This window comes from Adiantum capillus-veneris, chromosome 16 (genome assembly GCF_014529385.1).
Source record: "Adiantum capillus-veneris isolate H3 chromosome 16, ASM1452938v2, whole genome shotgun sequence".
NCBI lineage: Eukaryota > Viridiplantae > Streptophyta > Polypodiopsida > Polypodiales > Pteridaceae > Adiantum > Adiantum capillus-veneris.
Window position 1 is genome coordinate 112,866,621 of NC_140946.1, and position 26,601 is coordinate 112,893,221.

The window sequence follows — 26,601 nt, forward strand, 5'->3', positions numbered from 1 at the left end:
GATACCTTCTCCTTGCTCAAAATTTTTAAGCTGCATCAATTTCCTCTGAGAATCCTCCCCAATGCAAGTCAGTGGGATTGAGGCCTTCCTTTTTTGGCATGCCCAAAGGGCAAAGGCTATAGAGATCACTTCTTATTTTGCTGACTAAAATAGGAAAAAGGTGGAGTTGTATTTTTAAGTATTTTTTGATATGTCAAAAATGTTGATTGGTTGAAATAAGATAGTGGGTACTCATTGAAATGAATTGTGTAAATCTAATGATGGGCATGTCTTGAGTTTTGAAATATGAAATGAACTCTCATATATCAAGGAAAAGATTTTGGGTTGCCCAATGCCTTTGGAAGCATGAAACGTTGACAGCTTTACATGTTAAATGATAAAGCTTTAGAGGCTCCACAAATCCCAAGAGTCACCTTTTCATTTTGAGAATTTGGTTCACCCCTTTAAACTTGAGGTAATAGATTAAAGTTGTCATTTTTGTTAGTTAAAACTTTATGGAAGGAATTTATCATTTGGGGCTTTAACCTTTAAAGATTTTTTATTTTTATTTTTAAAGATTTTAAAGCTAAGTTAGAACTTAAAGATGTAGAACTTTTAAAGTAAGGTCTTCTATGATCCAATGAGGACCTAAAGTTTTTTTTTTATTAGAAGGTAAAACTTTGAATTAAAGAAAGTGAAAATGTTACCTGGATCCACAAGTAGGGGGAGGGTCACCCCGAGACGCTAGAGTTTTAGGACTTAGAACTTTAAAGCTTTTAAAGTGGGATTTACAACTTGCGGATCTACAATTTTAAATTTGTAAAAAGAGTTCTAGAGCTTAAAAATGTAGAGTTTTTAAAGTGGGGTGTAGAGCATAGGGATCTAAAGCTTAAGGGTGCTTTTTTAATTTAATTCTATGTGCACGCTTATGTTTTTTTTTTTAAAAGCTTAGAGATGTAGTGATTTTAAAGTGGGATCTACCCTCAGATCAAGGCCTAAAATTGACGCCTACTTTTTTTGTCAAGGGCTATTTTGCCTATTAAAACAATCTCAAAAGTGCCTGTCTTTTTTTGTATTTATATCTTTAAGTTAACGTTATATATGGCCAATTATATAAGTTGATTGCATTACACAAAGCATATGAAAGGGGACTTGAAAAATTGGATGTCAAAAGAAATTTTTATCATGCCTGGGAGGCCTTGTGATTTTATCACTTGTCGTTATCCAAGATTCCAAGTCAAGTTGAAGTGAAAGGAAGGCTCCAATAAGTGGAGAGTGCATTGAAGAGGTTTTTCTTTTCCTAAAAAAGTGAAGTGAAGTGATGATTTTTTTATATACTCTAATGAAAGTCTCCCAATGAGAGACACGTGGATACCTTCTCCTTGCTCAAAATTCTTAAGCTGCATCATATAAGTATAGATAGATTGGACATTTTGTAAGGTTTTCTTTGAGGTGAATCACTGAGTGACACAAGGAGACAAGGAGGGTCTCTCCTTCCTTGAAAAATTTAAGCTGCATTATACATAGTATAGATATAGATAAGAGAAGTCTTTTGACTTTTCATTGTCATGGGACTTTTCCTTTCCTACACTCACCCTTCACTTATTCATTTGAAATGTTTTTAAACGATGTTTATTTATTTGAAATTGGGGGACCCTACTTGATCCCCATTCTATTAGCAAGAATCTCTTGAGATTCCTTCACCTCCCCCCTTTCTAGCGCTGCCCACTGCTGCCGTCATGTGCAACACCTCCGCTATCCATGCATGCACCCGCCACAACATCCATCTCTGCCTCCCTTCTCATGTCACAGCATCCCCTCCTCCCTCTTTGCGTCGTTGGTCCACTCTCACAATAGAGAGAGCGATTGTTGGTGTACATCATTGCTTTGGCTGCGTCCCCCTTTTGTGACTTCTCTCATCGCACCAGGTCATCTCGATCTCCTATTTGCACACTTGTCTGCCTCACACGGATACACATCCTCTGGCATCATCTGCTGATTGCGAAGCGAGAGGACGAGGCACCTCAGACCAACAAGCTCAAGAAAAAAAAATCTGTCTCTCTCTGCTCTCTCTCTCTCTCCTCCATCGCACACGAGAGTGTATCTGTGCATCTTCACTCTGTAATGCTCATCGTGACACACTCATCCCATTGACTTACAGATGAACAAATGCCATTCACACTTGGATTCATTGCCCCACAGCAGCAGCACCGGCTGACCAGCAACAACGGACACTGTCACAAGAGATATTCCATGCTCGTGTCTGGTCTTCACGTGCGCCACATCTCTCTCTCCGTCATACCTTGCTCCCTTCCTCGATCCCTATCTGCTGCTTTCGCCATGCGCCCTCTCCTTCACACACACACACACACACACACACACATTCCAATTACTAGCACTCTCTCGTTAATAGCTTCTTGTAGCTGAACATCGAGATGCAATTCATGCCATTGGTCTTCAGCGCTAGAGAGAGAGAGAGAGAGAGAGAGAGAGAGAGAGAGAGAGAGAGAGAAAGAGAGAGAGAGCTCTACACTTTGCATGTGGCCTCCTGAGTTCCTTAAGCTCCACCACCTGAGCGCGATCAATCTCGTAAGTTCACTCTAATCCTTGCATCCTCGCTGTCACAACATTTCCCTGCCTTGCGATTTGACCCCACACATAGAGGAAAGATGTCGAACCAGGCGCAGGCATGTCGACGAGGAGCAGGCATATAGGAAAGCCATGGGCAATGAGGTCTCCTGAGGCACATCTATCGTAGATCATAGCCCCTGGCCGTCGTGCTATCCTGCAGCATCATCACCTGCAACTCCACTGCCATTGAGTGGGGATGGGCGAGTCCTCAGCAAGACAAAAAAATATCTCCTCGTTGAAAGAGGGGTGAGAGAGAGAGAGAGAGAGAGAGAGAGAGAGAGAGAGAGAGAGAGACCTCCCACTTTTTCTCCCCCTGCACGTGTCCACTCCCTCCCTTTTCCCCCCTCACAACATAGGCCTAAGAGCATCTCTCGAGATTCCAACGAAACTGATGAATCCAAAATTGATTGAGCCTACTTGCTCCCCATTCTCTCATTGTAGGGAATCTTTTCTAGATTCCTTCTTCGACTTAAGTGCACCAGCACACATTTGGAAGGTTTGCTCAGTTCGCAAGATAGCTGCTACTTTTCCATTGACATTTAGCACTGTTGCTTTGAGATCTCCTTCAATCAAAGCGGATCTCTTTATATTTGTGTGCTTTGCCGCATGTGTTGGAGGTTGGGAACTTGTCTGTGCACTGTGTGCAAGCCTCGAAACGCTGCAAGCACACAACTAGGCAGTCCTAGCAAGCTCAAAGGGGCAGGGGTGTGTCACTCACCACTCAATGCTTCCATCGTGAAGGATCTTGTGCCGTGCCGATGTTGCCACAATGCTCTCTCTCTCTCTCTCTCTCTCTCTCTCTCTCTCTCTCTCTCTCTCTCTCTCAAGCATACACACACACATAAACACAAGAAGGAGGAGAAGACAGAGGTAGAGCAAGAGCACTTCTTAGCTTGCACCTCAAAGAATGAGACAATCAAACAACATAAGGAACCCTAACCTAATTATTTGCACCCCCCTAGAGAGTCAAGGGAACAAAATATTGAATAGATAGGCGAGTAGCCCTATGTCTAAACCTTTATCCTTGTCATCGTCGAGAAAAACAAAGGCATCATCCATGAGACCATATGTGTCCTCCGTGTAATCATGTAACTCTTCCTCATCATTAGAGGCACAAATGTTTACTAAGAACATCATTAGATGTCTATAGTCATCTTGGTCAAATGGGTAAGCTTGTGCAATTGGAGAGATACTCTCTACTAAGTAGAAATTGATCGTGGTCAAGAGACGTATTAGCCATTCTAGTTTCTCAAAATTCTTCTCACACGCTAGTGTATCTACCAAATCCCATTCACAGGCAAGCACCGGGTAGACTATGTGAAACACTTGTGAAAAGTAAAGAGGGTACCTCTCATCCAAGGTAAGAGTGGATGACTCTAACGTACTAACCATATTTGTACACACAGAGAGATTATGATTAGAGTGCAAATATTATAAGGGTCGTGTTAAAGGTCGTGTCTTTGTGCATAATGCTTTTTAATGATTTTGGGTCATGTACTAGAACTTGTAGGTTTCTAGCTTTTTGTTTGGTGGCTCTTGCTCATTTACTTTTTTTAAAAATTTTGTTTTCTTGAGTATTGGGCTATATATATATACATTCCCTAAGATTGGGAGACTGAGAGGTCAGGAAGGTGAAGAGGGGAGCAAGTGAATGATGGATGTCAACAAACGCTTCCCCCTTCCTTGGGTAGATCATAATTTTTGGAACGATGTCATCATTTTTTGAAATCAATTGTTCCAAGTTGTTATGGGCGAAGACTTTGACCAATAGTTTTTGACCGCCCTAGGCGTTTCATCTAGTTGCAAGGGTGGTAAGGTACTCTCCCATGATTTTATTTGCAATGTTGTTGTAGGTGGTGAACTTACAACGTGAGGTGAAAATTCTTCCTTGTTTGTATGAATATGTACAATGGTAGGTGGAGGTTGTGTCGAAGCTTCTATTTCCGTATATGAACTACATGAAGAGCAAGAAGCTTCATTTATTTTTTCTATGTTTGAGCTAAGCGAAACAAGCCTTTCTCGCTTGGATCTCCGAATCAGGTATATAGTGTTCTGTGACCTTTCCCTTCCCACGATCTTCAATTGGCTTTATTGTTACAGGATTTGACTCACATGGGTCAGGTGACACGTAAGAATACAATTTATGTTTTGGTACCCAAATCTGATCATTTCCTTCATAGTAGCCTTAGGCTTCTAATAGTTGTTTAGGAATCCAACGCAACGTTTTCTTACATTTGTAAGAGCAAGTGGGGCATCTCTTACAAGGCTCCTATTTTTTAATCAGCAATGGTCGCCAAAGAAACTTTAGGGACCCAGTCGTATGTTTTCTTTGCTATATTATGATGAGTCTTGTGTGTCTCATTTTTTGTTTCAACTACAAAAGTTGAAGCTCTAGAGAGTTGGGCTATAGGGACATATGGTTCAACCTCTTGGACATGCACTGTTTTGGGTTGTATTTTCTCAAAAGGGGATATCTCAAGACTATCCATGAGTGGTAGGGCTAAGAGTTGGTTTCTTTGTTGTGACACTCTTAGTCTCCCAATCAATAGTGCATTTGGTCGCTATGATCCACATGTGTCCTAGGTTTATATTGCCTTCCATAGTTCCAGCAGGCATGACCAAAAAGTCTTGAGCTACAACTCCGTTGTCATAACTGACAAAAGTGTGTCAGATTCCAAAAATCGTAGTTTTTTTCTTGTTGACACCCTTGACATGGATAGTACTCTAAAATAGAGATGGCTTTCCTAACTGACACCACACCCCATATGATAACAGATTATATTCAGCACCCGTGTCCAATAAGATGTTATATAGTACTTTCCCATAGGTGCTATTTAACTCAATAGAAGCAAACCAAAAACATTAGCATAAATTTGTAAGATCTTTGAACTATTTTTTCATATATTTCATTAGTTTTCTTCCCTTTACCATGGCTTGTAACCGGCTAGTCTCGATTTTCAACCAGCTCAAGTGATTTCACTTGGTCAAACTATACTATCTCTACACCGAGACTTACTTTACTCGCTCCACCATCCTCTCAGAAAAAAATAAAATATCACTACTCACATGAAAAGTGCATGGTGCAAAGAAACTCTAAAGAGCATATAAAAAGCTAGGATCGCTCCCTTTTAAGAGATGGTCAACGCTCCCAAAAAACAAATATGTGATGCTCCATTTCTAAGATCATCGAGCTTCAAAGCTGGGATGGTTATAAGGCTGGGCGCGAGGTTTTCATTGGCCACAATGCGTGCTCTATCCTCGTTGGCGACTTTGTTTTTGAATCCCCCTCTTTTCGTGTCGATATTAGCCCCAAGTTTTTCTACACAAAATTTTATCGGAGCATGCCGTATTGCTTGTGAGAGGTGCCATTGTAGCCAATGCTTTTGCTACAAGTTGGCCTTCGTCTCCTACAAGAGGTTGTGTGCACTTGTGACGCTGTTAGCGACGGAAATACATTGGGTTTTATACTCCCCGGCGTCGCTAATACCGTCACTAACAGCGTCGATACGAGAACGATGCTATAACTATCGCTATAGCCATTGCTATATAGCGATGCCTATAGCGATGTTTACAGGCCAGCTATAGCGAAGTTTATAGCGACGCTGTAGAGCCTTATATAGCGACGGTCATAGCAACGTCCGAGAGAAAAAAAATTTGGTGGTAGAGCATTGAATGCCCTTCCACCCATCAACCATATTGAATGTTTCAATAATTGAGTAAACCTATATGAATCCATGATAATACCATATTCACCTTTGAAAGAAAGTGCAAACTTAGATATAGACCCAAAGTAGTCACCCACAAGACAATATAACCATTATCTCCATCATCCATAGAATTGTTTGTAGAATAAAGAGAATAAAGATACAAAACTGACAAAAGTAAATTGATAAAAGTAAATCAATGACAATTGTACACATCATAGGAAAAATCACTTGATTGTTAAACTTTGCAAACGTAATATTTACAACACCATTGTCATTATTTAAAAAATACATATGGTTTTCCAATAGTTACAAAAAGACGTATAACGTCATCTCATGATACATATACTATGACAAAAGAAAACTAATGCTATCTAGCTACGGCTAGACTGACATCGTGTAATCAGACGTCTCATCGCGTCCAAGCGGCGTTTCTGTCGGATTCTGCAAAAAAAATAAAAATAGGCAGCTTTCTGTAAGTATAAACATATAATTTATAAAACAATACAACAAATAGAAAAGAGTAAACCCTAATACTAACCATGCCACCGCGAGAACTCAGAATGCCCTTCCTGCCTGCATACTCATGCTCGTACGGTGTGGAGTCACGTCCTATCTCATTGACCACTGTCAAAACATACAAAAAATCCATTATGTTAAAATTTAAAAACCCCTAAATCCTAAACTATCAAACCTAAAGAGCAATGCGAAAACACTTACAAAATTGACCTCAAATGATGCCCACCTGCCGCTCCCCAAGTGGTGCGAGCTCCCTGCCTGTACTCGCGCTTTGGATGCCTCCTTTTGTTGCTTCCACTTGTCGGGATTCTCGCGCGCTCCTTTCTTCACATTCTTCCAATCTTCTTTGGCCAATCAATCTGGTCTATTCCACCCATGCTTAATTTCTTTTTGCACTTCGGAACGCTTGTGCTTGTAGTATTCACGCATTCGAACCTTCATCAGGTCTTTAATGAAGCGGTCATCCCGTGTTGAAACGAGAAACTCGTCATGTAGCATGCTGATGACTGTGTCTTTTAAATCACTTGGTACTTCACTCCGGGTGTTTAGTATGTAGTGTCTAAACACCTGAGAGCAAAGACCGTGCATGCGCGAGATCACCTTCTTGCCTTCATCATCCAAGATGATGCCGCCGCTGAAGTCAATGGAGTAAGGCAAGCCCTCTCGCTGGTGACGCGTGAACCTGGGTGTTTCGGTAGGGGTCTCTAGCGGCGTGTCGATGGGGGTACGGACGTCGGGTGTCTCCACTGGAGTCTAGGCCCTGAAGCGAGGAGTGTCGAGTGGAGTGACTCCTTGAGGAGTAGCTAGTGGTGTGTAGCTGCTAGGAATGGCTGGCAGCCACGCAAAACCTGGTGTAGATGGCGATGCCGTGGCTGGTGTGGGGCGGGCAAATAAGGGGAGGGTAAAGAGCCTCGTCGAATACAATGCAGTGTCGAGGCATTGGCGGCGGCATCCCCACACCAACTGTCCTCCCCGCCGTCGCCACCACTAGAGCGTCGATGCCTAGACGAGTGTGAAGATCGTCTCATTAACAGCGAAACTTCGAAGCGTGTTGAATGCTCTAAACCAGAGGGAGACGCTAAAGGAGTAGGAACACATGATGGTGCTCTAGAGCGATGACACTCCACTTACCACTATCTCTGTTGGGGTGACAAAGAAAAAAGAAACTCATCATCATCCATACCTGCATTAAACACACGAACATTTAATCTTAATATTGAATGAATGGAGAAGAAAATATGGACAAGTAGAGAGAGAGAGAGAGAGAGAGACAGAGAGAGAGGATTCATAAAGGGGGAGGGATTCCTGTGTAGAGAGATTTTGTTGAATTTCTATGAATTTGTAAAAGCATTGCGATCCCCAGGTGCGATGGAGACTGAAGCTCCAGCGCGAAGGTCTGCTCATAGAAGTTGCTTGCCCCACCACTAAATCTAATTGATCGGGTGAAAGAGACGTTGAGAATCAGTAGTAGTGCTTCTTAGTGTCTCTTTCACCCGATCAGCTAGATCTAGTGGTGGGACGATCAGCATCTATATTGAGCAGACCTTCACAATTGTAGCTTGAGTCTCCATCGCACTCGGAGCGCAGTGCTCGTCGTCCCTGCTTGTGAGAACATACCTAGAGCATACGTACCTGGAGTGGACGCAAAGACCATTAAATACAATGATGCAATGATGCATATAGACAGAAATGGACAAAAAGCCACGTGAATACAATATATATTATAAAACGGAGCAAAATTATTCAAATACAATACTTATGGCTTTAAGAGGTCTCTCTCTCATCCTCGCAAAGCTCAACATAACTTTCTATATCTATATAGAGCTCTCTGTTTAAACAGATGTCCTCCATTTCATTTTGTAGATCCTTTGCATGCACCCCATAGAGAGTAGTAGCTTGATGCTCGTCTGGCAGCACCTCAACGGCTTCTGACTGAGCATCTTGTCCGATCTCCTCCATTGATGCCGTTGTGATTGGCACATGGTAGCCTTCATACGTCTGTGCACTACAAGGGGCTACCTCTATGACGTACCATCAATTTGATGCAGACTTTGTAGGATGAAATATCACCTGCCAGAGCCACATAACTTACATGAGAGCTTCCAAGCACATAACTTCTAAAATTGGATGTTAACTATTTAGATACTTACTTGTTCACAATGCTCGGGTAGTACGAAAGTGTCTCTTAGGTCAGTCCATTTCTTAGTTGAATCCACCTCAAGAAAACCAGGCTCTCCTCTATGCACAATAGCATTGCGACCCTCCATGATTATCTTGAACCATTGCACGTCAAACAAGTCGACAAAACATCCTCTATAATCGATCCTCAAAATCTCTTGTAGCGTGTCGAAGTAAGTGAATTCTGCCACCACAGGATCTGCATCAGAGGACCGTCGTCGACTAGACTGTTCAAATTTTGCCATGATTCCACAATCTTGAGTAAAATGTTTTTTATTTGTTGGTTGTAGTATAAGTCATACACAGCAACATGGTGTAAAGGTCGACATTTTAGGGTGGAATGGATCGAACTCTCTTGTGATTTTTCTTATGGGAGTCCATTTTCTCGATATAAATGCTGTGAAGAGAGTGGTTCTCAAAGCTTGTACGTTGACCTACTCTGACGTTGTAAAACTCAATCCAAATTATTTTTTCATTTGATGCCTGTGAATGGCTCTTGTAAAGTCCATCGGCTCCATTTACAAGTCCATCTGTAATGTTTAAGTTTCTAAAGCACAGTTCCACGACTAAGTTTGGTTTCAAATGCAAGGTTTTTTGCAACCCTCCACATTGTTTTGAATCTTCTGGAATCTTTACATATTTTTGGAAACTTTTCGACTTTCTGTCAGTAGCTTCAAATATATCTGGTGTTCCTGGTGTGGCTTCAAATATGTACTTGTTATACGCGTCTTTGCTTTTATTATCGTAAAACAAATAAGAATAATTATTTAGTGGAGGTGGTACACTGCAGAAAGAATCGTTCAAATGTTTAATATCTTCCTCTGTGTGTTCACTTTTACGTATCCGATTTAAAATTTCAATGAATCTTATATTTTCTTGTCGCATTGCTTGTGTTAGTTCGTATTGCTTGATATGTGAGTGCCAAAATGAAACGAGCAATGTCTCGAGTATGTTTTTGTGGTATGAGAAGATCCAGCTATCACGAACAGGACTTGCTTGACAAAGATCTCCACAAAGGATAATGTCTATGCCTGCAAATGGTTTATCATGTATACTTTTTATAGCACGGAGTAGTGCATCAGCTTGTTCGAACAGATTTTGTCCAACGAGGGAGATCTCATCAATAACCACTAACTGTAAATTTGCATATTGTGAAGAGAGTTCATCTAATTTTTCCGCGCTCAACGAGGTTTGGTCACTCGCTATCAGTGGTAGACAGAGAGCAGAATGTATCGTGGTTACGCCAATATTGAATGATGCTTTTTCAGTGTACGCCATCAATAAAATTTTAGTAGATTTAATGTTTGCAGGCAATTTAAAATTGTAGTGCCGTAGCAAGCCTTGAACCAGTAGCAAGAGTAAAAAAGTTTTACCAGTTCCAGCACCTCCAGTAAGAAACAGGTGTATTGCTTTGTTTGGATCTGTTCGTTTTCTCAGCATGATATCGTCTAATAAAAGACGTTGTTGGGTGTTTAGCATTTGTAAGCCTTCGTTTAATTGTTTATTTGAAATTGCTATCAGCTTTGTTATTGCTAGTTTTCTATTGTTGGTAGTGTTCAATTCTGGAAGATTTCAAGTGATGTTGTCGTGCATATTTTTGAGTGAAGAAGCAAAGGATCATGATGTCGATGTTGTTGCAACTTGTGAGATACTATTTTCGTCTATAATATCTTTGTTAAATTTTTTCTCATTGTAGGATACAAGATCTAGATGACATTTATATATATCTTCCCATGTTTCAGAGTAATGAAGGTGCTGATTCTCGTCATTGTTCCAAGGTAAATACAACAAGCATTGTTCTCGATAAAAGTTATTGGAATCTTTATGAATGTCATATCGAACATAACGAATGATTCGGTTATCTTTCAATGAAACAATTTTGCGTCCATAATGCTTGTAGCACGAGCAAAATTCTGCCTAGTAGACATTATGCAAGTACGTTGGTCTTTTGCTGTATTTATCGACGATGTTTTTAAAAACTATGTTTTTGTTGTCTGGATCTAATTGTTTGTGTTTCTTTTCTTTTTAAAACGAGCGAACATTGGTCTGGAAGATTTGTATTGATGAAAACAAATTCTCTAGTAGAACTGTGTAAAGGTAAAGATAAAACAATATAAGCAGCTTGTTGTGCACTCAATTGTTGAATATTTAAAATCGCATTTCCAATGCGCCGTAATCTTTCAATAGTGTTAACATTATTTGCGATACAAATATCGATTTCAGCTTTAATAGTTGTTATCAATGTACTATCCATTTTTGTTATGTATGATGAGCAGTATGCAATAGCACCATACACGTTCACTATGTATTGGATGTCGGTGTTGGCGTTCCATAATTCTGAAATTTTTGGATTGAAATTATTTGTAAAAATATCTCTTGTTCTTCGTCTCATTAGCACAGTCGACGTCACAATTTTTGATCGAATTGCTAATACGTAATCGTCAAAAGAAAGATCTAATTTTTCGAGCCAATTCTTGAAATCAGTTGGTAATTCATCGACTTTGGTTGTTTCGAGGAGTTCTTTGATTCTCTTAAGATTTTTTTTTGTGTTGTTTGTTATGTTTTTCTTCTTCTTGCAATGGTTTAAGTACACAAGTGTAAGGCATTGGGTGTCGGAGAAAATCAAAACGACATTTGTTTCCTTTTTTCAAGCAAGTTTTTCGATGTGCGTGTTGTGGAACGTCTCTCAAATCTTCTTGAAGAAGGTTCTTGTCAGTGCTAATGCATTTTTCAATGAATGTCGTTACACTATTTGTATTTGCATCAGCTAGATGAGGTGCAGTTTCAATCCATATTAGACCATGATTGTGTTGACTGCCACGACTTTGGAATTCGGTCACAAAAAAGTAATCTTTCACTTTTCCTCCTAGTATGTTGTTTGTTGAGTAATTTTTGCAAACTTCGAAATCTGTGTAAATAATATCTAGAACATATAATCGGGTCCGATCGCACGAGGCGTCTAATGTAAGAATTTTCTGTTTCGTTTTCATCTTTGGTTATGGGAGAGAGTTTTTCCAAACAATTAATTAGTTCTTTCCAGCGTCTCTCTGTAGAGCTGAGAAAGTCACAGAAAAGGTAGGAGGACCTAGCTGTCTTATCATCGCGAAGATATTTTTTTAAATCTTTTGTTTATAATCTGGAGAAGTTCTTAAAGCTTCATAATCTCTGTAACCTATCTTCGATCGAATAATTGTGTCGACGTTTATATCATGCAACACATCTCGGGCGTAAAGAACGGTCCCTTCGAGTTTAACCTTTCTTAGACAAACCCATATAGACGAAATAATTTGTTGCGTCATTATTTTCAGTGCTTTAAAGAACAAGTTGTCTATATCCAATGAAAATCGTCTGTCCCCATGAAGTAATTCCCATTTTGTAATTTTATGGTAGTTTTTAACTGCTAGATCGTGATACTTACGTGGTTCACCGAAGAATATCTTTGGAAAACCAGCTAATTCTTCGCAAAATGTGTCTTTTAGTAAACCAAGTGGATGATTTCCTTCACTAGGTGCAACGTGCAGAATCTTGTCGTTGTAATCAATGATCTGTTGTGCCGATGTGAACTGATGAATGAGAATATCGTGATAATTCTCATCGTCCTCGTCGTCATCATTACACGTTGGAAGACAAGCTGAATGCGCCTTTTGTAAGAGGGTAATATGTCGTAACCAATTCTCATTTAAGCTTATGTTCTCTTTTACGTAAATATCGGAATGTAGTTCTTTTAGCGCTTCAAGAGTGAGAAGTGGACTAGTCCGCTCAAATAACAATGATTGTATTCTAGTTTTCTCTTTAAACCTAGGAGAATCGAGTTTTCTTCATTAATGAATCGAGGCAAGCTTACTTGTGTTTCGGTAACGTTTGCTAGCACATTCACAATGCTTCCACATAAACCGTATTGTCCGTTGTATGTTAACTCTCGTATTTTCAAGAACAGTATTCGAGGTGTGATCAGTTTTTCTTCTAACTTGTTTAGTTTTTGTACAGTTTCATTCTTGTCGTTCAACCCGATTTCCTGTAAAGATTTATAAGTTATTGCTGGTTTTCTTCTCTTTCTTTTGCAAGATTCACAAATTTGTGTGAAGGTGTCGCTAGCTTTCTTTAATTTCGTCAACGTTAGCTGGTAACAAAAAAGCATTTTATTGCAATACTCGCATAAGGTTGAAGGAGTATCCTGTATTTCTTTTAAATACATTTCCAAAGGTGTATCACTGAAACGCAATCTCTTTTTTGAGCAGGGTTTGTAATCCTTGGGAGAAATATTTTGATGTGACTTTCTTAAGCGTTTTACTTTTGTTATTATCGTTGTTTTTGTAAGAAGTGTGTTGGTTTCTTGAGACATACTTTTCGATGACACATTTGTTACTATTGTTAGGATACAAAACCAATAACCTATGAAGTTTTGAAACTTCAAAAAATGTCCAAATTTCAGGTCTTTTCGACCCTGATGCAGATTCGCGCTTAGGATACACGTACAAAGTCCCATCAATGTCTGTGACCAATATTCGATGTTTCATACCGTCATGGTTGCATGCACCGACGATAAATTTCTTTTGCTTCTTACGCTGTCCACTTTGTAAAACCGCCTCAATGCACAAGTGATTCGCTTCACTGAAAAGCTCGATTATCTAAATAGTTAGTGCCAAGGAATTGCGAGAGGTTTTTAGCAACCTGTAGACTATCGTAAGTTATTTTGTTTATGCTATTGTTGTTTCCCACCATGAGCGATTTTATTACAATTGTCGATGCGGTTTGTAGTTCTATTTGAAAGAGGGCATAAGCAGCTAAGTTTCTCAAAAGATCTGTCGATGCAATTGTTGTTTTTGTAATATACTGAAAAACAGTGAATATATCAACATTCTGATTGTATGTACGCAAGAAAGATTCATCGACGCCAAGTTTTTTTATATCGTCAATAGTGGAGGTAGGCATTGTTTTGAGTGAGCTGAATGAGCACAGAGAGAGAGAGAGAGAGAGAGAGAGAGAGAGAGAGAGAGAGGCGAGTTTCTTATTCAGTTGTAGATAGAGAAAAGGGAAACGAGAGAAATATGCGAATGACTGGAAGTAGTAAACCTCTACCTGCAATACTGTAACTGACAAACACAAGCAAGGGAGTCTTTATGAATAATACTGAAATAGAGAGAGAGAGAGAGAGAGAGAGAGAGAGAGAGAGACGGGAAGGGAATCTTGAAAACAGTATGAAAGCACAATTGCAAGTCTTTTTATAGAGGTTTTTTTTTACAAGGGTTTTTATACAAGAATTTTTTTGGTACATTCAAGACCATGAAAAGGAAAACTAGATCGAAACTCTCCAAGAGCTTTATGTTGGGGTAAAGGCCCATGTGGTCGGTTAGGCCAGGTGCCTGTCCACTATACTTATTCATTATGTACATAATAGAATAAGGGGGATCACATGTAGAGTGAGTTTTAGCCTTTGCAAACACAAGGTATCCTCTCCTCCTCTCTCGTCCATCGATGGTCACACACACACACACACACACACACGCTCGCTCAAAAAGAAAGCAAATTGACTTATCAAAGATGAACCGACGACTGTTGGAGTTGTGCGAATCCAGAAGATCAACCTTGAACTTCACAATCTTTGGATCAAAAAGCTTGAAAGTACCATAATTGTTTAGCACACAACCCTCAATTGCATATCTATGAGTGATGTCAGAGAGATCAGTTATATGTAAAAAAGACACATTATGCTCTTCAATAGAAGGTTCTTGTTGTGGAAAAAAGTTGGCTTCACTTCATCCTCTTCAGTGTCAATTAAAGCATATACAAAACAATACAGGAGAACATGACAACCGATTCATATTAAAAACAAGAAGTATATGGTCAATTTTTTTTGGTTTTATATACACCATGTCTCTCGACCTTAACGACAGCCATCTTTGTTTTTGCGCTTTCGAGCATCCAGCTTGTGCACCTATTGAAAAAGAAAGGGACTATAAAATGCAAAAAATAATCGAATATCGTATACACTTTCTTCATAAAAAGGTAGAAATCAACGCACTGCAAGCTTGCAATTTGCCTTTTGAGAGAGATGGCTGGATAGCGAAGTTTGGTTCACTGTATACACTACGCTTGCGAGAAGTTGTCGGAGTGCTTGCAGATGACACACTTGAATCAATGTGTACACATTCACGTTTGGAAGTTCCACTGTTTGGATGTACAATACGTGCAAGGGTAACATTTTTTTTCGGCTCTATAAAACGAATATGTTCAAGTAAGAAGACCAAAAGCACAAAGAACACCGCAAGACCCATACTCCATACCGTCAATCTCCATGCTTTGCACGCCACCACGGCTATAGGCCATATTTCAACGCACTCACTCACTTTATCTACATGACACAAACAAATAAAAAAGATTGAGAACACTTCTGAACTATGATTCTATCACCAATTATCCAAACTAAACCTACAAAGAAGAGGGGGTTAGGAAGGGGGGGGAGGGGATTGCATCTTTTTGATACCACGTATCCCAAACAAACCATTGTCTTTTAAGGGGGCACGACAAAGAGGGAAGGTGGCATCCACACCTGATAAACAGAGGTGAACAGAGTAGTGAAAAGGAGGAATGGCATTTTGAAGCAGCAATAAACTTTATTACATCGATTCAATATAGAATAGTGCAACTCGAGACAATAACGGAGAGCGCAGAAAAAGTGAATGTCATTTTTTTTTAGTAGTGACAAGCCATATTGTGCCACCAACCCATCGTAAAGCACGACACTGTAAAGAAAACCAACGGCGCACAGATTGCTTTTTTTCAAGATCGAACAGAGTCAACAGGGGCAAAGAGAGAGAGAGAGAGAGAGAGGGAGGGGGGAGAAAAAGAGAGAGGATAGGGAAGACCTAGCCGAGAGAAGATTTCACTTGACACACACACACACACACATATATATATACATATATATATATATATATGTATATATATATATATATATATATATATACATATATATATATAGAGAGAGAGAGAGAGAGAGAGAGAGAGAGGGGGGGGGGGGGATCGACAGCAAGGTTGCGTCAGTAGACTCGTGACACGAGAAGAGCCCACATTTTGAATCTCATGAATTTTTTTTAGACAGAGGAGGAGAAAAGAAGAGGGACAAGTAGGGAGAAAAAGGGGGAAGGGAATGCTCGAGGTGAGCCCAACGTGTTCACACGTAGCATACGTTATAAAATGCCACCTTCAAAATCCCTTACACAACAAATATGAAGCATTACACATGTAAATGATCACACACAATTGAAAAGACACAGAATAAGGAAACACACACGGTAGATAGCATCCTGCAAAAAAAAAAAAGCTAATCAGAAGGCCTTCAATCCATGGTTGCTGCATATCTTGATTGCCCTGCCTTTAGATCCCTTTCCCTCTCAACTGTCAATGGTCATAAGCAATACATGAAAGTGATAACGCGAGCGACAAGAAACCATTCCAAAAAGTTTCATGCATTTACACAAACAAATGCACCCAATCGCCAGCAAACAAACATGTTCCCACCATCTAGAAATCTGTAAACATACTCGAAAAAAAAGACATCAGACCTTTTGCCTTCATCAAACCTTTTGCCATGCGATGCACCTGACCACCAACAAAAGAAATCTTTATACATGCTTGAGAAAAAAATACCAGAAAACAGCGAACAACACTATCAAGAACACACGGTAGATAGCATCCTGCAAAAAAAAAAAAAGCTAATCAGAAGGCCTTCAATCCATGGTTGCTGCATATCTTGATTGCCCTGCCTTTAGATCCCTTTCCCTCTCAACTGTCAATGGTCATAAGCAATACATGAAAGTGATAACGCGAGCGACAAGAAACCATTCCAAAAAGTTTCATGCATTTACACAAACAAATGCACCCAATCGCCAGCAAACAAACATGTTCCCACCATCTAGAAATCTGTAAACATACTCGAAAAAAAAGACATCAGACCTGTTGCCTTCATCAAACCTTTTGCCATGCGATGCACCTGACCACCAACAAAAGAAATCTTTATACATGCTTGAGAAAAAAATACCAGAAAACAGCGAACAACACTATCAAGAACACAGCTTCATGATCTAAACAAAGGGAGATTGCGGTGAAGAAAAGAAAGCCGAGTCTCGCCCTGACGTTGCCTGGCTTTTCTTTTGTATCAGCTTTTCTAAATGAGCATGGACTTCATTGTTAACTCACCCATACACAAAAATACCACAAAGAGGTTTTCCCCTTTCCACACCTTGGCTGATGAGAGGCCATGCACTAACCACAGAAAGTAACACCAGCCAAAACTCGGAAAGGACAACACTAAACATCCCCGACAAAGCACAGGCCAGATCCAGCCATTTCATACTTGCAAAAGTCATGTAATGATTCTTTAATGGTCCATTACTGTGAACCATACACTGCACACACTACCCCAAGAACCCATTCTCCATCTAACTGAACCAGCTACAAATTTAGACTCTTCTTGGCTTCAAGAAGATCTCTCAAACCCAAAAAGCTGTGGCACCCAGAATCGAGAAAAATCAACCACACAAATAACCAATAGAGTCGAGCAAATCAACCACACAAACAAGCAACCACATTACAAACAGTCCCCCAGTACCTGTGTCAAACAACTTGTAACACAAGAGATTGTTATTACTTCGAAGAGAAGCCTAATTAACAAAATTCCCCACCTGTATAAGCTATGCATGCAAGACCTGAACATGATCTATAAACTGATCTTGTGTATGCAAATGAGCTCATGCTCTTCTCACAAGCACTCGCGTCCCAAGAACAAACATTGCTTTCTGAACACCTCAATATCCTACAGAAATTGACGCTCAAAGAGCATGTCTTGAGCGCAGCACAAGCTGATCCACCACCTCCGAAAGAGCTACATAATCCCTGCACTCTTTCCCCTTTCTGCCAACACTCATCGAGAAACTCCTCAGTGCCTAATTCTAAGTTGCACAGAAGAAAAAAACAGTCGGCCCACTTAGTGCCTGATTCTGAGCCACAAAAAAAAAAAAACAGTTGGCCCACCGAGAGGCCGAGGTTAGAGGGCGGTATTGGCTGATTTCCAATTAGAAGCAGGAGCTCTGCAGCAAGATGACAAGCTAGTGCACATCACATCCTACTATTACATAGCAACCAAATGGCAATCCAAAGTTCTAGGAAGAAGGGAGGGCATCATGCAATTTCATCAGACCTATTAAGTACGGGCACCTCCACCATGATCGAGGTCAGAAACCAATTTTATAGTGATATCTTTATCCTATACTGAATACCAGACAGTCCTATCTCAACGTCACATCGTGTGGTATATGTGCTGTACCATTTTTCACCCAATCAAGATGGGTTGCTGTATGCACTTTCAGCCTCAGTTAAAGTGCGCAATTGAGCATTCTTATCCAAAAAAAGACAGCAAAATGTGTAAATGGTAGAGTTGCTTTGATACAACCGTGGTTGTCTGATAACAGGCATTTCCCCACATACAAATCACTTGACACGCAAATGGTAGAAATCTCGTTCACGTGATTTACTCCAATTTGCACCTAAATACATGCAATCCAACTATCGGATGGTGTGCGGACTATGGATATTGCACATAATACAGGGCTTGAAGGAGGAAGAATCCTCCAACCATGGATGGATATTGCATCACATGCAGGGCTTGAAAGAGGAAGAATAGTGCCACAGTTTTTTCTACTTCTATTGCCAGTTGGCACCTTGAGGCAGCATGGCAATCGCGGTGGCTTCTTCGCTTCTTCTATCGCATAGGATAATTATGAGAAACTATCAAACTCAAATAACAAGCAGAAAGCAAAAGAATTAACCTATGAGCAACCCTGCGCGGGTGTGTGATCTCCTATTGGCACATCAACACAATGATATTTCTATGATGTCCCTTCAATTACTACAGAGACGAGACAACACTCACTTTAGAGACCTTAATCTTTGAGTAATTAGAACCTTAGTCCGTTTTTTTGTGACCCAATTGAAAACCGCTTTTTTTGCCTCAGCGGTGAAATTATCTTTCGGCCTGGGTTTAGCTTCTAGCTCCACTGTGGAGGATTTTGGGGCCATTGTAGCTCGATTTGTTGCTTCTTCGGGCTATAAGAAGTCTCCTTAAACACAGATCACTTGCCGGTGGAACTATGATTACAGAAACAAGGACTGTCCAGAATAATATCGAATGCTTGTTAAACCGGTGCTAATGATACAACTCTGACTTGAAAGAAAAATTATTGACAACCTATACTTAGTGGAATTTACTAAGAGGGAGCGAAAGAGGACCGCTAGTACCTTAGTGGAGTTTAAGGCTGTGGGGATGTGGATGCTAGAAAAACCAGCGAGACGAAAAAAGAAATGTGTGCTTGGCACTCCCTAACATGTGGGCACCTGCACTATGATTGAGCTTAAATGTAAACACCACGCACAAAACTGCCTACTTAAATGACCTTGTTTCAAACCATCAAACAGAGAAGGAGCATCAGATAGTAAATGCAGCAGGATATAACACCACCACCACATCAGGCGGTCACTTAGCCACAATACAGTATCGCATGACAGTGCATGGAAGAATCAAAACACAATAGAAGACATGCTCAAGAGAGAGAGAGCAACACCTTACACACAGGCCTCAAAAACAGTTGACAATTACAACCTCAGAAATGGTGAATTTAAAGCCCTTGCAATCCATAGCCAGATTTGGGAATCACATGCAACCCCATCACGCAATGATGAGCCAACTCCACCGAAGCAATCTGAGGAGAATTGGCACAACATGGCGCTGTCACACAAGCTCTAGAGATCGAACCTTCCATCGAAAACGAACATCAGCACACACGCAAGCAACCACGAGCCGTCGACTTCATTCCCTGCACCAACGCCAGCAAGGAGTCTCCACGAACAAGAGACGGCAGAAGACCAGGTCCACAGCCCCCTGAATCGGAACGCGGATGTGCACGAAGCAGAAGAACACAGAAGGGGCGCAGAGGCCGCCTTCACGCATCTCACGCGCCAGAGAAAGGGCGTGGATTCCCAAATAAGGCTAAAAGCAGACCTAAACTCCAACCAGTAGGCAATCGACACGTGTGTGCCCCAAGTTTAAGGCAAACGCTAAGGCTGCCAGTATGGCAGGCCAAAAATCAAAACAGCTGGTTGAAGGGAGGGAAAGAAAGAGAAGATCCGCATGAGAATTTTGTTGGAATTAGGGTTGCAAAGAGACACACACAGCTTGGAGAAGACGAAGGAAGCTCAAGGCACACAATAGAGAGTGTATTACTTAGTGTGCAATGGAAAGATAGATAGCCCTAGAGTGATGGGCGTATATACAATGCACGGGGGAAAAAACCTCATAAAGAGGGAAAAAAATGCCCCGGCGATCCTAGTGTGTTCACACACATCACTACCACATGTATATGGTAACAAATCCCCCCTGGAGTGATGCGGTGAACGAGAGCTGGCACATGAGTAAAGGGAAGTTCCATGCCCTGAGGACAGGATCAGTCCACAAAGGGGAGTAAGCCCAAAGCTTTGTGGAAAGCTTCAAGCTTCTCACGAGACAATGCCTTTGTGAAAAGATCTGCAAGGTTGTCCTGTGTTGGCACATAAGCCAAGCTGATCTCTCCTGCTGAGAGCCTCTCCCTGACATAGTGGTAATGCACCTCAATGTGCTTTGTGCGAGCATGAAAAACTGGGTTCCTCGCAACTGCCAATGCGCTCTGACTATCAGTGTAGATAGTGTTGGCAGTGTCCTGTCCAACACCCAAATCAACCATAAGGCGTCTGAGCCATATACACTCAACCGTAGCTGTGAAGACTACCCTCTACTCAGCCTCACAACTCGAAGTGGACACAGTAGGTTGCTTCTTGCTCAACCATGATATACATGAAGTGCCAAGCATGAAACAAAAACCACTTGTGGACATTCGCATGTCAAAACAACCAGCCCAATCTGAGCCCGAAAAAGCATGTAAGTCTGGCGGCAATGATCCCCCCTTGGGATAAAACAAGTCAAGATGTAAAGTGCCACTAAGGTAGCGGAAAATCCTCTTGACAGTCTACCAATGCTTAGACCCTGGGCTATGCATAAATCTGCTGACCTGTGAGACTGCAAACTGAATATCCAGCCTCGTGTTGCATACATAAATGAGGCAGCCAACAACAGTTTGGTAAAGAGACATCAGCAGGATCACCAGCATCATGTAGACTAAACTTCAAACCAGTTTCCATGGGAGTGGCAATAGGTTTGCAATCCTCAAGTCCAAACTTACATAGTAATGTCTGTATGTAACTTTTCTGACACAAGGCAATACCACCATCACACTGCTTAAACTGTATACCCAAGTAATGATGCAACAGCCCCAAATCTTTCATCTTGAAAGTAGCATTCAAATCAGCCATAAATTCAACAATATGTCTCTCATTTGGTCCAGTGATCAGCAAATCATCAACATAAAGAACCACAATGAGAAGTACATCACCCTCACGCTTTACATACAATTTGCTTTCTGTTGGACTGTTACGAAAGCCTCGTTTAACCAAATGAGTGTCAGCTTTCTCATACCAAGCATGAGGAGATTGCTTTAACCCATACAAAGTCTTCTTACATCTGCACACTTTTTCCTCTTGTCCTTTTATGACGAAACCGCGAGGCTGCGTTACATAAACTTCCTCAAATATGTCACCATTCAAGAAAGCAGTAACAATGTCTGATTGATGTACATCCCAACCAAAGTGAGCTGCCAATGCACATAGAAAACGCACAGTAGTCATACGACAAGTGGGAGAAAAAGTCTCTTCATAATCCATGCCTTTTTGCTATGCATAACCCTTTGCAACAAGTCGAGCCTTATGGCGATCGATCTCACCATCCGGCTTGCGTTTCAACTTGTAAACCCACTTCGTACCAATGGCCTTTTTGCCAGGAGGCAAATCACATAAAGTCCATGTGTCATTCTCTATAAGTGCATCATATTCTGATCGCATGGCAGCCATCCAATTTTTTGAATTCTGTGCTTCATCAAAAGACAGAGGCTCCTCAACATCATGTAAACTAGACACATCCAAAGCATAACAATCTGATGCATAAGATGCATGGCGAGAGCTTGAATGAGTACGACTAGACAAAGGTGCATCCAATTTACTGTCACGCAAAGTGTGCACCAGCCATTTTGACATACCTCTAGCCTGCTCATTTTCAGCCCTTTCCTCATCAAGTACATCTGCATCAGTAATAGGCTGATCTAAAACATTTTCAGAAACCCCCATAGGATGTACATTTGCCTCATTGGAACTTACATTCGTATTTCCACCACTAAAAAGAGGCAACAAAGTGTCATAAATGTCCTGTGAGCTTACATTACTCTCTCTAGTACATGACAGCAAGGGTTGAACAAAATCTTCCACAAACACTACATCCCGAGAAACCAGAATACGTTTTGTTTGCGGATGATACAACCTGTAACCTTTTCTTTCAGCACTATAACCAACAGAAATACATTTGACAGCCTTATCATCCAATTTTTTGTGTTGCACTTGTGGCACCAAAGCATATGCCAAACAGCCAAAAACACGCATGTGCTCAATAGAAGGCTTTCTATCATGTCATGTTTCATATGGAGTAATAGACTAAAAAGCTTTCGTAGGACACCTGTTAAGTACATAAGTGGCACACATGATGGCCTCAGGCCAAGAAGAATGCGGCAAAGCTTGACTTTTGACCATACAGCCATTTCCGTCAATGACCTGTTTTTCTTCTCAGCAACACCATTTTGCTGAGGTGTATAAGGCACTGTACATTGGTGTTTTATCCCATGACTAGCCAGAAATGCATTAAATTCATGAGACATATACTCCCCCCCTCCATCGGAACGGAGGGTGCCCATAGTACATTTCGAGACATTTTTAGCCATAGCCAGAAATTGTTTGAAGCACATAAAAACTTTGGACTTTGCTTTAAGCAGAAATATCCATGCATGCGTGGAGTAATCATCAATGAAAGTCACGAAGTATAGGTAATTGCCCAAGGACGGAGTTTGCATGGGCCCACAAACATCACTATGCACAAGCTGCAACCTGCATGTGGCCCGAACTGAACCATCCTTTGGAAAATTAGAACGCTGCATCTTACCCAAAATACAGCCTTCACAAACATGTTTGACAGGTGCTTCAAGAGGCGGCAAAGAAGCAACCATATCAAATTTCTACAAACGCAGCAAACTGGCAAAATTCAGATGACCAAAACGTGGATGCCAAAGTTTTGCATCTGAAATAGCCCTTGAATCTGCAACAGCATTTGCAAAGTTTTGTCCACACTTGTCATACAAAGTGAGCTTATACATCCCACGGCACAAAAGGCCAGATGCAACAATTTCATCACCAAAACTAAGATCATGAACTGTACATCTATCATCCAAAAATTTGACTACAGGTCCAAGTCTAGCAAGTGCAGATACAGACAAGAGATTCTTCTTGATCCCAAGTACATAAAGTGCATCAACAAGTGTGAAAGAACTGCCATTAGCAGCAGTAAGCACAATCTTTCCAACTCCCTGAACCGGATAAGAGGCATTGTTGGCAGAAGTGACTAAATTCCCATGAAGGACAGACTCGAGAGAGGTAAACAATTCACGATGTGAGGTAATGTGCTTTGTAGCACCATTGTCAAAATACCACACATGTGAATCTGCAGCAACTGATAAGTATGCATCATGGACAATAGGATTGTAAGTGCACTCTGCGCTAAAAGCCCATTCTACATCAACATCAGCATTACAGTCTCCTTTCACAGAAGACTCAACAATGGCTGCATTTGTAGTGGAACCAGCATTTGCAGTGGAACCACCCTCTTTCTTCTTAGCCTCTTTGGCCTTCAACTTAGGACACGACTTGATCAAGTGATCATTAGCTTTACAATAATGGCAACGCATCTTCTTTTTGCCCTTATCACCAAAATTTCCAGACGAATTGCTGCCAACAGAAGCATTAGGAACATAATTTTTTCCACTCGCAGCAGAACCATAAGAAGTGGTTGCATTGCTGTTACCACCCTTTCTTTGAGAAGCAATAAAAGCCTGTTCAACTGCATGTTGCCTAGTCCTGTTTTTTCTGGAAAGTGACTCTTGCAATAGCAATATGCATAATGCATCAAACTTGACAACTTCAGGATTTCCTTGGGTCATAAGTCTCCAAGTACTAGCAAAAGTCTGGTAAGAATCTGGTAAGACATCAAGAACAGTCTGCACTAGGGAACTGTCTGAAATGACTTCACCTACAGAAATGAGTTGCTCATTGATATCCTTGACACTAGCAAGGAAAGTGTCCATATCATCTTCCTCATGCATAATCTTCGACTCCAGCTCTTTACGCAGCAAAGTAATTTTAGCCTCATTGCGGCTTGCATAAAGACCTGCTAGAATATCCCAAGCCTGTTAATTTGTAGATTTTGCTGGACGGATGTGAGGAACAATGGTGCGCTTCATAGACAACGCAATCAATGCATGAGCCTGCGCATCCTTAACATCCCAACGAGCTTGTTATGCCGTAGGCAAAACAACTCTAACAGCTGCAATCCTTGCAGCAAGACCTGCAACCCTTGCAGCATCGCCTACATCCTCAGAACCAGGACGTACATCAATGCCCTGCACAATGTTTCAGACACCCTTTGACACAAGAACATGTTGCATCATATAAGCCCACATAGGGTAGTTGTCCCCATCCAACGTGTCCTCAGCAGCAAACATCTTGAACACATCTGTGTTGTTGTTGTCAGCCATGGTAAATGCTGCACCTAATGTGAAAACTACCCAGAAATAGGAGAAACAGAGCGAGAACAACCCGTGCTATATAGCACAAACCGTAGAAGACTATAAGGCACCTATTTTGCAGAAAACGGCACTGACAGAAATTCTGCACAAAATGACAAAATAGCATGTGCAGTATTGCATGTAGTGGAAACGGAGGCTGAAATGAGCCCAAAAATAAAATTCTGAGATACGAACGCTTGCCAAAATATTTGTCGACCTGCGAACGCTTGCCAAAGCTCACTGAAATCGGAGAAAGTTAGTAGGCGTGTGCTGGAGCAGCTGGCGACTATGCCCGAGAGGACGTGACCTGCTCTGATACCAATTGTTGGAATTAGGGTTGCAGAGAGACACACACAGCTTCAAGAAGACGAAGGAAGCTCAAGGCACACAATAGAGAGTGTATTACTTAGTGTGCAATGGAAAGATAGATAGCCCTAGAGTGATGGGCGTATATACAATGCACCGGGGAAAAAACCTCCTAAAGAGGGAAAAAATGCCCCGGCGATCCTAGTGTGTTCACACACATCACTACCACATGTATATGGTAACAAATTTTAAGAAAATAGAATAAAATTACAAAAAATGTCGATTATTTTAAAAAAATTCCTCTCTGAATTTAACCTAAAGGGAATTTGGTATGTTTGTGAAATTGATTTTTCGTAAAAACTGAAATTTGTGCACATGTCACACAATCTAACTTGATTTATAAATTTCAGGACTTTGTGTGATTATTTTTTGTTTTTTCTTTTGAAGATTTACTGTTTTAAAAAGCCTATTTTTTCGTAGTAGAATTTTTTATGATGTAAGAGTTATTTTGCAAGCCTTGATAGGTGTCCTCTAGCTTGCAAGGCTAGCTTCGAGCTGGGGTGCTCGAAGCTTGTTCTGTGTTGGGCGGTGCATCGTCAGACCTTGTTGAAGAAGATGGTTCGAGAGCCTTTGGAGGGCGATCGTCTCTATGGTGAGTGATCGGTCGGAGATCCATGTTTTCCTGCTACATTTTTCCTTTGCCAATCGCTCTCTTTTTGGAACAAGTGGAGGATGCTCCTCCTTGTTGCTAGCGAAGAGCAGTAATGGCGGCCATGGCTACTACTGGTTCGTACTTGGTGGGGCGATACTAGTTGATGGTGGCTAGGTCGGCAAGTGTCGTGGCAAACCCTGGTCCGAGATGGATGGTACTTAACACAAGGAACTTTGGACGCATTTCTATATAGCAAAAAATATATAATTACTAGGCAACTTACTAGATTGAATACACATATCTAGTAAGAGTGCAAACTAGTAATAATGAGAATACTCCTATATGGTTGTAACCATAATATTATAGCTATATGGGAGTTTTAAGTAACCATATAGCAAGATTTCTTACTGGTTTGACTCGGATTCTCCTAAATGGATGTAGCCATAATATTATAGCTATATGGGAGTTTTAACTAACCATGTAGTAAGAAATTCTTATTTCGTCTACATAGTTGTAGCCACCACTAGGAAATTTCGGAGGTCATTTGGAGGGCCTTCTAAGAAAATGTATTTTTTGCACCCTCTCTCTAGAAAAAATGGCAAATAATAGAGGTGGGTCTTTCATGGTAAAAGTTCAAAAAGTGTACTTTAAGTAGATTCCTTACTCTTCTGAACATTCGTTTGTAATGATTGAGGGATAATCTTCTTTTCAGTTGCATTGAATGAACCTCGTCAATATGGAGGGAATGAGGCTAACATGGAGGGACGAAGGCGCAGCCGCTATTCACTTTCCATTAAACCTGCACATTTGGCTAATGGCGCACTCCTCA

The 26,601-nt window shown here is 40.9% G+C and overlaps 2 protein-coding genes across 6 annotated transcripts; both read right to left on the reverse strand.

The window, feature by feature from the left end:
- Positions 1-9,341: 9,341 nt before the first annotated feature.
- LOC147439667 (ATP-dependent DNA helicase RRM3-like) lies at positions 9,342-10,451 on the reverse strand. Its single transcript, XM_086484051.1, has one exon. The coding sequence runs from the start codon at positions 10,449-10,451 to the stop codon at positions 9,342-9,344; it is 1,110 nt and encodes a 369-aa protein (XP_086340177.1).
- Positions 10,452-14,212: 3,761 nt separating this feature from the next.
- Positions 14,213-20,055, reverse strand: LOC147439668 (uncharacterized). 5 transcript variants are annotated; one of them, XM_086485490.1, is made up of 7 exons: positions 16,968-20,054; positions 16,696-16,708; positions 16,577-16,613; positions 16,232-16,318; positions 15,296-15,363; positions 15,034-15,225; positions 14,213-14,946 (listed from the first exon to the last, which is right to left on the reverse strand). In XM_086485490.1, exons 1-7 carry the CDS (start codon positions 17,033-17,035, stop codon positions 14,896-14,898), a joined length of 516 nt encoding a protein of 171 aa, XP_086341616.1. In that variant the 5' UTR covers positions 17,036-20,054; the 3' UTR covers positions 14,213-14,895. The 5 variants fall into 5 exon arrangements, with proteins under 5 accessions (XP_086341616.1, XP_086341615.1, XP_086341613.1 ...); XM_086485489.1 differs by lacking the exon at positions 16,232-16,318; XM_086485487.1 differs by lacking the exon at positions 16,232-16,318 and having other exon boundaries at positions 15,034-15,363.
- Positions 20,056-26,601: the final 6,546 nt, after the last annotated feature.

Excerpts from the sequence above, each read along its gene's own strand:
- LOC147439668 (XM_086485486.1), bottom strand. The coding sequence starts at position 16,995 with ATGGCAAAAGGTTTGATGAAGGCAACAG. Across the intron at positions 15,364-16,576 it reads AGGTTTGATGAAGGCAAAAG|ATAAAGTGAGTGAGTGCGTT; the intron begins GTCTGATGTCTT and ends TGTGTCATGTAG. Across the intron at positions 14,947-15,033 it reads AGGCAAATTGCAAGCTTGCA|GTGCACAAGCTGGATGCTCG; the intron begins GTGCGTTGATTT and ends CTTTTTCAATAG.
- LOC147439667 (XM_086484051.1), bottom strand. The coding sequence starts at position 10,451 with ATGCTGAGAAAACGAACAGATCCAAACAAAGCAATACACCTGTTTCTT.